The sequence below is a fragment of the Gopherus flavomarginatus genome, chromosome 14 (genome assembly GCF_025201925.1).
Source record: "Gopherus flavomarginatus isolate rGopFla2 chromosome 14, rGopFla2.mat.asm, whole genome shotgun sequence".
Classification (NCBI taxonomy): Eukaryota; Metazoa; Chordata; order Testudines; family Testudinidae; genus Gopherus; species Gopherus flavomarginatus.
Window position 1 is genome coordinate 4568832 of NC_066630.1, and position 14786 is coordinate 4583617.

Below are 14786 nucleotides of genomic sequence, written 5' to 3' on the forward strand. Positions count from 1 at the left end.
CTGCCAGTGATGGGGGCCGTCAAGATCTGTTCCAGGTGGACATCGCAGTCCAGTTTGGGATCGACCTGTGACCATCACGGAGAATGTTACGTGGTACAAACAACGGGCCCAACTCTGAATGGTGCTGTGCCCTTGCAGCTCCTATTGGCTTTAGTGGGAACTGCTGGCTCCTCTTGGAGGTGCAAACCCTGTCTGAGTGTTCGTGGCGAACTCCTCCTTCCACCACTGTCCTGAGAAGAAAGAAGAACCTGAACAGGATTCCTGCTTGCAAGAAGTTCTGGAAACAGCCTGGGGAGCTGGGCCTGGGATGGATTTAACCCTGTGCTCCCCAATGGCCTGTCGTCTATCTACCGATCCCCATACACATCTCCTACTAGCTAGCTACTTCTTCCACGACCCTTATCAGTGTAGTATCTGAGCACTGGATCTGTCTGTATCTCCAGGCAGGCGGTGATGATATGTGCTGGAACCTTCATGAGCCACAGTGTAACATATTGGTGTGTGATGTTTGAGTGGCACTGCACCATAGTGTGTCATGGGAGACGGTGCATAGAGCACTGGACTGCGAGTCAGGAGACCTGGGGGTTGTTCTCGGTTTTGCTACTGGTCTACTGGGCAACCTTGGGCAAGTCACTTTTGCCCTCTGTGACTCAGTTTCCCCGTAATGATACTGACCCTCTTGGTAAAGCCCTTTGAAATCTGCTGGTGCAAAGGGCTATAGAAGAGCTAGGGAGTATTATAGCTAGGGCCCTACCAAATTCAATGTCCATTTTGGTCAATTTCACAGTCATTTTTTAAATCATAAATTTCACGATTTCGGCTATCTAAATCTGAAATTTCACGGTGTTGTAATTGTAGGCTCCTGACCCAAAAAGGAGATGGGGGGGTTGCAAAGTTATTTCGGGGGGGCTGCAGTACTTCCACCCTTACTTCTGCACTGCTTCTGGTGGGGTGCCCCCTTCAGAGCTGGGCGCCCAGTCAACAGCCACCTCTCTCCGGCTGCCAAGCTCTGAAGGCATTGAAGTATGTGTGGTAATACCGCAACCCTCCTAAAATAACCTTGTGACCCCTTGTAACTCCCTTTTGGGTCAGGGCCCCCAGCTTGAGAAACGCTGGTCTCCCCTGTGAAATCTGTGCAGTGCAGAGTAAAAGCACATAAAAGACCAATTTTCTTAGGGGGGGTGGGGACCAGATTTCATGGTCCAGGATGCGTTTTTCATGGCCGTGAATTTGGTAGGGCCCCAATTATTGCAGAGCCGTAGTTGGAATGCTCCAGGTCTCTCCTGTGCCATAGACGGATGGTGTTAACGTAGAAAGCGCATAAGCTGGTTGCACACAGACCCACGTTCTGGCACATCCCTGACAGAGCGCAGGTGTCAGAGTGCACAGACAGCGACTGAAGTGCTAGGGAATTGCTCCAGGAATGCTCCAGAGCTAACCCACAAAGCTGGGAGGGCTCTGGTGCTCAACAAGGGCTTTGTGCAGTGTCTCTGCAACACACCTGAGTCCACCCCAGCCCCGCTATCCGCCTTCCCCGCTTCCATTCACAGGTGCCACAGGATCAGTCATCTCGCGTGACTAGTCCTGGCAGCCCTGCCCTGCCCCTTTTCAGCAGAGTTTCTCCGCTGAGTTCAGAGCACTTGCTGCAGCCACCCTCCTCTGTGTAGTAAGCGGGGAAGGCTGGGGATTGGTGTGCACTGGCTGCAGGCTGTGTCTGGCAGTGTCCTGGGACACACTGCAGGAGCCAGTCACATAAGCATGGAACAGCCTGCTCCGGGCTGCTCCAGAGACACAGACGGAGGAAACGCAGCAGGAGGTGCCTGCAGACACAGAGGAGCCCTTTGCAAACAGATCGGTTTGGCTTTACTGGACTGGAGGCCACTTTCTCTAATCCCCTCAGACAGCGGGAACAAGAGGGGACGTTAGGGGCTGGGGCTGGGCCTTGATCACTTTGGAAATGTAAAACTACTGGGCCAGATTCATTCACCCTCACTAGCCGAGGGAGGAGCACGTGGCATCTCCTTGCTGTGCTCGCAAGGCTGTGGCAGGAGCATCCCCCGGGATTCTGCTAGGGGAGGGAGCTTTCAGTCCGTGGGGAAATCCTCCAGCAGCCACTCCGGTGGGATTCCCCTGGCCAGCACCACCTACTTTGGGGGCTTGCACCGTGCAGCAGTGGAGCCCCCAGTGGAGGGAGAGGAAATTGCAGGCACCTTGCCATACTTTATTTGCCCCTTTGTGCAAAGGGGGGGTGAGGTGACATCCTTTACTGGATCCAGGGCCAGCTCCAGCTTTTCTGCCACACCAAGCTGCAAATAGAGAAAAAAAAAAAAAGCCGTGATCAGTGGGACTTCAGCAGCTGCTGTACCGCGCTGCTGCATCCTTCAGCGGCATTTAGGCGGCCGATCCTTCCCTCCGAGAGGGACTGAGGGACCCGCCGCCGAATTGCCACCGAAGACCCGGACATGCCACCTGTCACGGAGTCACCGGGCGATGCTCTGGAACTGCTCCCCACCAAGCCAGGCAGGACTTTGGGGAGCCTCCTCTCCCTCGGAGCAGACTTGTTCAGGGCAAGAAGCTCACACGTCTTCACCTCCTGGGTCTCTCCTTGGAGCATTCAGCATCCTCTGCCCCTCCGTGCGCTTCCCACAGCGAGCCCGCCTCAGTGGGGTCCTGGGGAAGCCACCGGGTCCTGCACCCTCACTTTGCAGTCAGACATGACTCTTAGCCAGCCAGTAAAACAGAGGTTTATTCGATGACAGGAACAGGGTCTAAAACAGAGCTTGTAGGTACAGAGAACTGGACCCCTCGGCCGGGTCCATTCTGGGGGTCAGTGAGCCAGACCCCCACATCTGCCCCCAGCCAGCTCCAGACTAACAACCCCTCCCAGCCCCTCCTCTCTGCTCAGCCCCTTTCCCGAGCCAGGAGGTCACCTGATCCCTTTGTCTCCAACACCTTCAGCTGGCACCTTTGCAGAGGAGGGGCCCAGGCCATTAGTTGCTAGGAGACAGAGTGTCAGGCATTTAGGTGCATTGGCCCTTTGCTCTGCCAGATACTTAAGAACTGCTATGGGGACACTGAGGCACCAACACAGTATTCAGAGCAAACATTAAGAACATTCCCAGTTCGTCACATCTCTCCCCCCTTCGAGACCGAACTGAGCGAGGTCACTTTAACCAGTGACCTGGGGAAGTTCGAACCCACCGACGTTCCCATGGATGCCCCAGCATCTCTCCCATTCCTCGGTGTGAGTTACACCAGGACAGTCCAGTCTCACGCCCTCCCTTAGGTCGGGTGTGCTTGATGGCACTTGCAGGCCACATGTGGGAAGGTTTATGTGGCTTGAACCCTTTTGCTATCCCCAATACCCATGGGGTTCAAACTGGGACGGGGTCTTCTCCCAGCACTCTGGGCTGCAATTCGGGCTCCCTTGGTTAAGAGCCCTCAGCTTGGCCTTGGCCAGCTCTGGGCTTGAGCAGCCGCTTCCCACCTTGTGGCCCAGACACAACGCCTCTGCCGTCCCCACCTTACACTTTCCAGCTTTTACCGTCAGTCCCACTTCCTTGAGGCAGCCCAGCCCCCTCTTCACCTGGGACACCTGTTCCTCCCAGGTCTGGATAAAGATGCACGTTATCAGTGTCTGCCAGGGCCAAGTTCTCCATCGCCCTCTGCTTGTCTAGAATCTCCCCAGGCCTAGGCATGGGGTGGGCATCGGACACTGTGATGGCTTTAAGCTTTTGATAGCCCCCATAAAACCACATCATCCTGTCTCCCTTGGGGATCAGCCCCACGGGTGAGGCCCATGGGCTGTAAAACGGCTGGATCCCATTTAAAGCCAGCATGTCCCTGACCTCTCTCTCCAGGATTTGGGCTGCTTTCCCAGTGACTCTGAATGAGGAACACCTGATGGGGAGATTGGCTCCCACCTCAGGGAAGAGATCCCCCCGGGGGTCTTCCCCCTTCTCCATCCAATCCTTCCTCTTCAGGTCCAGGGGTCCCCTCACTCTCCTCCCATCCAGCAGCTCGAAAGGGAAGAACCCTGTGGATTCCTGGGGCACCACCAGCTGTCTCCCGATTTCCCCCAGTTCTACTTCCCCTTGGGGAGCCCATTTCCGGTACAGGAATCCCTCCTCCTGCAGGACTCTGTCCCTGCAGCCTTCCCCAAGGGGGTTTGCAGCGCTGTGGCCGGCAAGTTCCCTCAGCTTCTCCAAGGAGGGATCCCTCTGCAGCTCGGTCTGGGATTCAGCTTCTGGGGCAGGGAGTGGGACCTGCTCCCTCTCGCTGGCTGGGCCTGGGGTCACAGCCCCCCTGAGCCCTGTCCCTGGTAGCTCCGTCCCTGCTGTGTAATTACTTCCCAGCAGCACGTCTGGACCAGGCAAACCTGTTTGGCAGCTGACCTGCCCTGCCCGGGTGTCCCCCCACTCAGCTGGGGTCTCAGCTCCCCCCATGCTCAGCGCTGCCCTTGCTGTCCCAGTGGGGGCAGGCAGCGAGCTCTCTGCTCTGGTCACAGCATCAGAGCCAGCGTGAGCCCCCTCTCCAGTGTGCAGGGGCGCAGGGAGCATCTCTCCCTCCCACTCAGCCCCAGGGGGCTGGTTACAGGTAGGCAGGTATCCTGAGCCCAGCAGCCCCTCCCCCCTGCCAGCCAGGTCATTTGCATTTTCACTGACCATTTCCATCCTAGCCAATTGGTTCCCTGGATTTGAATTCAAACCCTCGGCCGTTACAGGAGCAGGGCCTGGATCCTGTCCCAGGGGGAGACAGTCACCCCCGAACAGGGCCTCCCAGCCGATATCCTGGAGAACCCCAACGACAAGCCAGCCCGACCCCTCCTGGATCTGCACAGGGATCTGGGCCATAGGCAGGGCGAGGGGCTTCACCCCAGGGAACTTCACCCAGGTCCCACAGTCCCTCAGCATCTGGGGCTGCACCACCACAGTTCTCTCTGTCCCAGGGTCTCGCCCCTGCAGGCTTGTTTTCCCACTGACCCCTGGGCAGCCCTCTATGTCTCTCTGCTCCACCATCACCAGTCCACGCTGGTGCTGCTTCTCATGCAGCTTTTCCTCGGGCTCTTGCTCTCTCTCATGGTCCTCTCGCTCTCTCGGGCTCTGCTCCCATCCCATCCGTCTCCAATCTCCTGATGGGGAACCCAATCGTGAAGACTCTTGTCTGATTGGGGACCAGACTCCCGGGGATGTGTGGCTGATGCTCCAGCTGCTCTCAGATCCTCTTGAAGCCCCATCTGGGCCAGGAATCTGCTCCTCAGAGCGGTCCTTCTCCTCCAACTGCACGATTAACTGTGCCTTGGTGAATTTCCCCATGCGTAACCCTCTCTTTGTGCACAGGATCACAATGTCCTTCTCAAGGAGATGGTGATAGACCATCACTTCACCGATCCCAACTGGCTCTGGACTCACAGGCCTGCGTGGTCTTGGCTCCCCCATGGTTTCCAGGAAGAACCCCTGGTGTGCCAGCCCTTTTTGTGATCACCACCTCTTTGCCAGGGTCGAGCTGCAGACTCCTCCACCCCTGGGACTGCTCCTGCAATCCCCCGGGGAACCCTGCTACTGCAAAAATCCTTCTCTCTCCCAGGGTTGAGCGGCAAGCTCCTCCGCCCCTGAGACTGCTCGCTGCAGTCCTCAGGGGGACCCCGTTACTCCAACAGTCCTTCTCGCTGGTCACACACTCCCAGAGGTTAACTGCCCCCTGAAACCATCCCTCTCTGAGCCTTCAGCATGCCTGGTCCTCATTATCCCTCCTTTGTTTTACTGCTCCCCAGTCACTTACTGCAAGCAGCGCCATTCACGGGGTGCAGTACATCCCACCGCTGCCACCAGTTGTCACGGAGTCACCGGGCGATGCTCTGGAACTGCTCCCCACAAAGCCAGTCAGGACTTTGGGGAGCCTCCTCTCCCTTGGAGCAGACTTGTTCAGGGCAAGAAGCTCACACATCTTCACCTCCTGGGTCTCTCCTTGGAGCATTCAGCATCCTCTGCCCCTCCGTGCGCTTCCCACAGCGAGCCCGCCCCAGCGGGGTCCTGGGGGAGCCACCGGGTTCTGCACCCCCACTTTGCAGTCAGACGTGACTCAGCCAGCCAGTAACACAGAGGTTTATTCGATGACAGGAACAGGGTCTAAAACAGAGCTTGTAGGTACAGAGAACTGGACCCCTCGGCCGGGTCCATTCTGGGGGTCAGTGAGCCAGACCCCCACATCTGCCCCCAGCCAGCTCCAGACTAACAACCCCTCCCAGCCCCTCCTCTCTGCTCAGCTCCTTTCCCGGGCCAGGAGGTCACCTGATCCCTTTGTCTCCAACACCTTCAGCTGGCACCTTTGCAGAGGAGGGGCCCAGGCCATCAGTTGCTAGGAGACAGAGTGCCAGGCATTTAGGTGCATTGGCCTTTTGCTCTGCCAGATACTTAAGAACTGCCATGGGGACACTGAGGCACCAACACAGTATTCAGAGCAAACATTAAGAACATTCCTAGTTCGTCACACCGCCCCTCTCCAATGAGCCGCCCCAAGCTCCTGCTTCCTGCTCTGGTGCTTGGAGCCAGCCCTGGCTGGACCAACTGGTGCTGGGGAAAGACACGAGCTTTGGAGCTGCCCAGAGCTGTTCTTCCAGTCCAGAGCAGCTCCCTCACTGCCAACAACTGTTCTACAAACCACAGCCCATGGCCCACGAGTAACTGTACTAATGTGAGTGTGTGTGTAGCCTCGGCACTGGCACAGCTAGTACTCTGTGAAATCGCTGGCCTGGATCTGCCCCCCCGCCCAGCAGGCAGCCTTGCCTCATGACCAAACAGAACAGTGTCTTGCTGATAAATTCTAAGAGCAAAAAAACCCCAAAACAAACCCACCAACGCCTTTGACGACTGCTTAGCCTTCGAACGGCAAAGCTGCTCCTTCTGCTCCGCTGACGGGAATCCAGGCAAGGCCCAATCTCTTTACGGTGTGTTTGGAAGAGGGTTGGTTGGTTTGGTTTTTAACCCTGAGCTGCATTCCCAGGCAGTACAAGTGTTGGGTTTGGAACCAGATGTTCTCTAATTAGAAATCGGATTCTGATCATCTGTGATCTGGTGGGTTTTGCTTTTAATCTGAGCTCTGAAACAGATGTGGTGTCTCTTAATTCGTACTTGGGCTTGTGCGTGTGCGTCTGTGTGGAGTGGGTGTCCTCCTCCTCCAACACACTGGGTGTTTCCTAGCCACGCTGCGACTGAGGATGATGCTCTCTATGGATTGACCGTGCATGAAGGTTATAAAAAGGCAAACGAATTTTAAGTTGTCCTTTTTGCACTTAGTCCTAGGGAATATTAGCAAACCGCCTGACTCAGGTCTGCATTGAGACTTACCCTGTAAATCGGGGACTTTATTAAGCAGAAAACATAATGGTTACCACTCTCCAGGGCTCTGGACAGCATGGGGGAGGAAGACGTGGGACAGGGCAGAAGCTGAGGAGGTTAGTGAGAGTGTCGGACTCAGAGAGGCAGCCGGGGGGTGTGCCAGAGGCTAGAGGGCCACGTTGGATTCATAGGTCAGGATTTATCCCCCAAATTGCCTGCTTTGGGACAGTGGCAATTCTGCCCCATCCAAGGAACTTTATCTAATGGCTAGTGCAGGATTCTGTTCCCAGTCGCTGTGTGACTTGGGCCAGTTGCTTCCCCTCTCCGTGCCTCAGTTTCCCCAAGGCAGGGTTGTGATAACTGCCTCGCATGGGAGTGGCAAGGCTTCCTTTATGGATCCCTGCAAAGTGCTGGAGATCCCCGGACAATCAATGCCATTTAGGAAGCATGGCCAGGCCTTTTCAAGGCAGGGACCCACAGTCCATTCCAAGGAGAAGTCCATTAAGTCTCTCACCTCTGGATTTTCACCATGCGGCTCCAGTTCAAGCAGCTGGGGGCTGAAGCAGCCCAGCCCCCACCCAGTGCTGTGGAAAGCTGCCCCCTCTGGTCTCTCATGCTAGCGTGTGTTTTATTTTGCTTGCAGATCAAGAAGCTGGGCCTCCAACGTTTCTGCCTCGCGGCCGTTTTCATGGTTGCTTGAAATGGTCGATGGTCTGTCTTTGTAAGTAAAATGAAACATACACTCTAATGAGAGACCCAGAGCCCACCTCAGCTCTCCCTCCCCCCGAGAGCAACCCCATGTCCTTAATGCTGCAGTGAGTGCGAGGGACATCCTGCCCCGTGCTTGGTGCCTGGGTGGCAGAACCAGGACAGTTCTGCTACGTGGCAAGCAGGAGCTGGATGGGATATGCCACCCCATGGGAGGGTGGGGGCACTTGGGGTGAAGTGGGGCACTGCTTTTACCTGGATATTGCCTCCTCCCCAAAGCACAGAGGCACAGGGCGATCAAGGGAGCGCCCAAGTCCAGAGCCGGCTCTGTGGGCTGTGCACTCAGCCCCGGGGCATGGGGAGCCAGTTACAGCCACAGGCAAAAAGCCCTTTCATTGAGTGGTGCACAGCAATCCGCATACGTATGCTGCAACCCCTGTGGGGAAGGATGGGGAACTGGCAAACACACTCTTCTGTGGGACCAGTGCTGGGATCTGCACTCTGGCAGCTTATCCTGGTGTCACAGATATCTGCGTCCATTGCGGTCAGTTAGCCCCAGCCGAGCAGGAGCAGTGAATTCACCACCAGGGCTTGTGGGTGTAAGCACATGAGGGCGTGCGGGGTGGGTGCTTTCAAGGAGGCTGCCGCCATTGATTTTTCACCTTCTCAGTTCGAACGGGGACTTTTTCCTAACCCACTTGCTCCCCCGTTAGCAGAGCTGGCTACAAGGGTGCAGGCTGCGTCCACAAACCTTCCGTCGGGGCCATGTGCAGAGTTTAACTTAGTAACACACCTGTCACTGGAATAAAAGCAGTTGTGGCCAGGGGGTTATTTTCGGCATCTCTTTAGCAAGCGGCTGATATTGCGTCGTAGTAGAGCGAGAGGGAGACTGAGAAAACACCAGAGTCAGGGCTGCTGGTTTCCAAGAAGCATAACCACAGCGGGGCAGGTTAGTAGTGAACGCAGGAAGGGGAGGTTGAAAGCCACGGGGCTATTCAGCAGCTGTATCTTCTCAGGGTGAATTGTGGGGCCCTTTGGGGTTTGTCTTCCCAGCAGAGCTATGTTCAGGGGGACTTGGAGCCCCAATTTCCTGGATGTGATTTGCACGTGGGGTGGGGCGGGGGACATGCACTGGGTTATGGAGCCTGTGAACAGGAATCCCTCTGCTTTTCCGAGTGACTCTCTGTTTCCTGCTGCGGTTCCTGCTTCTGCTCCAGGGAGATGTGGGGACCAGGCAGAGGCGGGGGGACTGGCAAAAAGCCTGTAACTGACCGGGCTATCCAGGGAGCAGATTCCCCCCAGCGTGTAATTACCCAGAAATTGTGTTGATTCAGTTGTTTCAAGCTGCGCTGGACAGTGGGCAGAAGTGCCCAGGGCTTGGCACAATCTTGCCCTGGCTGATGCAGGGTGGGGTAGGTGGGACCTAGCAGCACAATCCCCTCTCTACTTTCTCTGGACAGGAGAGGGCGATTGCTCTGCAGTGACTGGCATGAAGACATCTTTCCTAGGGGGTTGATCTCTGCAGCACACTAGGAAATGCACAGCCTGTAAGTGCTGAGAATCCACTGCTGCGGGTTCAAACGATGCAGGCACAGCTTTAATGCAGCCGATTGTTCTGCAGAGTTAGAAAGCAGATGTCAGGGCCTGGCCCTTCCTTTCATTCAGTGATTGCAGATAGCCGCATATACGGCTGAGGTTAGTCAGGGCTGGATTTTCCAAAGAGCTCTGCGCTCATCCTGCCCCCGGGGCTGCTGAACACCTTGGAAGATGGCTCCTAGGGCTTGACCCTGCATGAGCAGCCCTTGGAAGTGCTTGGCACATGCAGGAGCGAGCCCCTAGACAGCACCATCCGCAAACATCCCAGCCAGTCGAGCAGCCTCAGGCCCTCGCTCCACTTGTCAGGTGGCATTTGCCGAGGCTGATGCAAAGTGCTCCCCATCCCAGTGGTGACAGCCCAGGCTGGAGCCCTTGCTGGCTGTCCTACTGATTCTCCATGGGGCTGGGGAGGCAAGTTGTACCTAACGGTCCATGCTCTGCTCCAGCAGAGGCCACGTGCTGATACACAGAGCCCCCTGTGCAGCGAGGGGCAGGATTTCCAGACGGGCTCTCGCATTCTAACTGGGCCGGTGTTAAATGACTGGCTGAGCCAGGTCTCTCACGGAGCAGGGCGGGTTATTGATTTATCGGGCCTGATGAGCACACGGCCGCTGCGTGGCACGTTCATTTACCCAGGGGACAGTGGCTGATCACCCTGCTGCTTGGCTGTCGATTGGCGTTCACGTTCCCTTCTGTTTGCAGCACGTCTTTGTGAGGCAACCAGACTCACCATGTAGCCACCAAACGCTGACATGTCTTCCCTGCCCCCTGGTGCTGACACCTCCACGCCCCATGCTGCCTGCCCTCCCCGTGCTGACACCACTTCCCACCTCCCTTCCCTGCATGCGAACATGATGCTAATGTACAGGACCTGCGCATGGCATCCTCTCTGCAGGGAGCTGCGACTCAGCTGATGCTAACCATTCGCATGCTGTGGGGCCAATGAGAACTCAGCCTCCTGCTCCAAAAAGCCCACTTTGCTAAAGGAAAATCCCCATTAGTTTCTGGCTGTATAGAGCCTATGGCACATAGTAGAGCCGTTCTGATTCTCTCCAGTGGGGGGCAGCGCTACTTGCTAGAAGCCCATTACAGTGTTCTGCCAGAGGCCAGCTGCTGGTCTTGGAAGCCAGTGCCTTCTCCAGCGACCGTCTCTCTGTCTCTCTCATTGCAGTAATGAATGGAAGCAGCCACTCCCCTACCGCTATCAATGGAGCTCCCTCCACCCCCAACGGGTTCAGCAACGGGCCTGCCACCTCCTCCACTGCCTCCCTGTCCACCCATCAGCTCCCTCCCGCCTGTGGCGCCCGGCAGCTCAGCAAACTCAAGCGCTTCCTGACCACCCTGCAGCAGTTTGGGAACGACATCTCCCCAGAGATTGGGGAGCGGGTGCGCACGCTGGTGCTGGGGCTTGTGGTACGTTCCGTGGGGCGTGTTTGTCTGGCGTGCCTCAGTGGAGAGACGGACGTAGCTGTGGGGCCAGCTCCGCAGGGATTTTTACTTGCGTTCCTGAATTTGCTCTGGGGAAAAAAATTGCCATTTTTCCAGTGTGTGGGGGAGGGGGAATAATTCTCCCGCTCTCTCCCCCCAGCAAAACTGGGAATTTCTCCTGCATTTGTCACCAGGTACAAATTGCCCATTGTGGCCTCAAGCCCTGCACTGAAATGCAGAGGTGAAGAGGGAATTGTCCAGATGAAGTGCTCTGCCCCGCCCCAGCCCCACCACGTGTGACTAGTAGCCCAGGGCCTGTGGCAGTAGCCATGTGATTTCTAGACCCCCGTGGAAATGAGGGGCCCTGCCCCAGGCTGGTGGGAGGGAGAAGCAGGATCAGTGCAGCGAATGGCTGGCCGTGTGAACAGGGGCTGGGGAAGATGGCTGCTGTTCTCTGCTGGTGCCTCATCTCTGAGCCTGACCCTCTCTCTGCCTCGCAGAACTCCACGCTGACCATCGAAGAGTTCCACTCCAAGCTCCAGGAGGCAACTAACTTCCCACTGCGCCCCTTCGTTATCCCCTTCCTGAAGGTAGGTCCCGCGTGCTGCCCACTCCTGCCTAGCCCAGGGCCGTGGCCCCCCCAACCCCTGATGACACCCCAGGGCCAGGGGGGAGCTCTGCTGCATCAGGCACCCTTTGACTTGGGAGATGGTTGCTGTGGGTGGCTCGCTTAGCAGACGCCTGGGCTATGGGAAGAATTTATCTGCCCTGTCAAGGAACATGCAAATATCTGAGTCAGATGGGGACAGATCCCATGGAGCTGGGGAGCTCTGGGGTGGAGCCCAGGAGAGTTTGGAGGGAGGGAGGGTCGTGCTGGGTTGGTTGTCTGCATGTTGTAATTTTCGTTTCAAAGCCAGGAAGCCAGGAACCCCTTCCCGTGTTCCTTGGGCTCACGCCCTCCACGCACATGCACAGGAGCATGCTCTCAAGGACTCGGTCCCTTCTCACCATTGGGGTGGCACATTCCCTGCTCTGCTGCCCCCAGCTTTGGACCAGGGAACTCAGCAGGCCTTTGTCCCTGCACTAGCCGAGGTGCTCGTGTTTGGCTTCCCAGTGCTGCAGAGGGGGGCGTCTTGACTTCCATGGGACGTTTCAAACCAAGGGGAAGCCCCGTCTCTGCCTAGTAAGCTTTGTGGGGCGCTGTAAGCCCGGGACCCGAGCACCACAGAGTGCTCTCCAGCCACGGGCTTCCAGGCCCCTTTTCTTTGGGTTCTTTTCCCAACTAACACAAATTCAGCACATCAGTCGTGTCCCTTCCCTGGTTCGGGGTCTCCTGCAGGGGCCTATCTACTCCCAGTCTGCCCCGAGAGTCAGGGTGAGCCCCTGCTCCCTTGTCTTTTCCCAGGCCACATGCTGAGTGTCACATGCAAACTGGGTTCTTTCCCCTGCAGAGCTACCACTCTGCCCAGAAACTGAGCTCCTGCTATCCCCGGACCCACGGCCTCATCCCAGCCTTAGCGTGAGGCAGCTGATCAGTCCCAGGTGGAGAGCTAAGCCCCCCCGAGGCAGCCACGTTGGGACAGAAACCCATCTCTGCCCCCTGTTTATTTAAAACAGAAAGTGAACACTGGGGCGGGGCGGGGTACACACTGTTACTAGTTCCCAGGGTTAAGCAGCCTGGGATGCAAAGCGATGACAGACGCACTGATGCCATTCTCAAGTGCATTTCAAAGGGCCTCAGACCCAGCTCTCCATTCCGGTTCAGGCTGGTGGTGCCCAGGTGAATGGAAACAGCGGGGAACATGCTCGCTCATTGCAGGCACCCGCAGCTTCGCAGGCAGCACCCAGCTGCTGGCATGGAGGTTAGTGCCAGGGGTCCACCCCTCTGGAATATGTCGCCACTGAGGTTTGACTCCCTCCTTTTCATTTGCAAATGCCTGTGATGCTGGGTTAGCACGGCTCACGCTGGGGGCACCTGGCTTCCACTCTGAGGCTGGGCTTGCTGGTGAATGTGGGCAGCCTCTGGGAGCAGTTCCTGGCTGGGCTCTGGGTCTGAACGTGACCCTCTCATTGTCAGTCAATGCACCAGCTCGGTGTTGGGAGGGGGTGCTGGCAAGGCCAGTGCAAGGAAGTTTTGCGCCCTAGGCAAAACTTCCACCTTGTGCCCCCCCCAGCCCTGTGGCAGCTCCCCGCCCCCTCTCCACCCTGAGGTGCCCCTACCCCCCGTGGCAGCTCCCCCCCTGCCCAGAGGCTCCCCTCCCATCCCCCGGGAGCCGTGCAGCACCTCCCCACCCCAGCTCACCTCTGCTTCGCATCCTCACTGAGCACGCAGCCCTGCTCTAATTCTCCTCCCAGGCTAGCGGCGCCAAACAGCTGATTGGGAGGCAGGAGAAGTGGAGCAGTGACCACGCGCTCGGGGAGGAACCGCTGTAAAAAAAAATTGGGGGCACCACTTTTTGGCACCCCCAAAACTTGGCGCCCTAGGCAACCGCCTAGTTCGCCTTAAGGGTAGCACTGGCCCTGGGTGCTGGACCCAGGGTGTTGTACGCTCAGGTTGGCGGAGGGGTGGCATCAGAACTCTGGACCCATGTGAAAACTTTGCCCAGCGAGAACCTGTGGTGCCAGTTTCGTGGGCTCAGCAGCTGGCTCAGCCCTGTCTGGGCGGGTGCCTGGCATTGCCAGTTCTCGAGGTGAACGCAAAAGAGGATCAACCAACCCTCCAGGGACCCCGCACTGCCTGCTCAGTGATGCCTCTGCTGGTGCCTCCCGCTAGCTCTGCGTGGATGGAGCTCAGGCTCTGGCCATGCCGTGGAAGTGAGGATGTTTTCCAGACCTGTAGCTCCCACATCCTACGGGAGCTAGCGGGGAACTGTCCTTGCTGCACGGCTGCTCTTCCATGACACCAGGGAGAGACAGAGCAGGATCAGCCAGGGGCCCGAAGGGGACAAGGGCAGGGGCCTGGCTCCATGTACCCTCCCCCTCTCAGATTGCCAAGCCCTGGCTCCCACTTTGGTGTAACTCTTGGCCCTGACATTAACGCTAGGGAACCCTTAAAGCCCTCTTGCTTTGCACCATAGTGCATTAGTGCCCTGCCCGTTGGGGCCGTGTCAAGGCCCCCTTCACTTAGCCGACCTCACCCCACAGACAGTCATACTGCAGCTCCTGGGAGCCGGCGGCATCCCCAGGTGAGGAAGGAGGCCCTGGACGGACGGGGAGCACCCTGAGCTTTAAATCAGCTGTTGCCGACCCCTCTCTCTTTCCCGGGCTCTCGCTCTCCATTCTCAGCAGTTCCAGCTCCGCAGCTGAGTCTGTTGATTTGGGAAAGTGGGAGCGGGGGAGGGCCGGTAACCTGTGCTGCCCCCTCCCTAGCCCCCAGGACGTCCCGCAGCTCTTCAGTACAGGTGCACTCCCGCTCTCGCCCACGTGCAGAGCTGTGTGCAGCACAAAGCGGGGCTGGGCCCAGCTGCTCACCATGTGCAACTCATTAAAAATCTCCCTTTTCTATTTGCCTTTTAATTCCACCCTGAGCCTGCTCTGTCGCCCTGCTCTGTCGGGATTCTCAGCGCCCTGGCATGTCTGTCAACCCAGATCGGTACAGCCAATGCACCGGGGCTGGCTTCAGCTGCCCTTGTTTATCAGAGAAATCGGGGGGGGGGGAGGTCCCCCTCCTTGCATCGTTATTATCTCCCCCGTCCCGGCCCCAAGGTTCTATCCCGA

At 57.4% G+C, this 14786-nt stretch overlaps 1 protein-coding gene across 12 annotated transcripts in view; it reads left to right on the forward strand.

Moving 5' to 3' along the window:
- CBFA2T3 (CBFA2/RUNX1 partner transcriptional co-repressor 3) overlaps positions 1-14786 on the forward strand; it is a 112326-nt gene that overhangs the window by 84426 nt on the left and 13114 nt on the right. For 10 of the 12 annotated variants that reach the window (XM_050922642.1, XM_050922640.1, XM_050922647.1 and 7 more), the window contains 3 exons: positions 7981-8058; positions 10813-11054; positions 11570-11659. In XM_050922642.1, coding sequence (XP_050778599.1) covers positions 7981-8058; positions 10813-11054; positions 11570-11659 — 410 coding nt within the window. The remainder of the gene's footprint in view (positions 1-7980; positions 8059-10812; positions 11055-11569; positions 11660-14786) is intronic. The other 2 variants (XM_050922644.1, XM_050922652.1) reach the window with 1 other exon arrangement.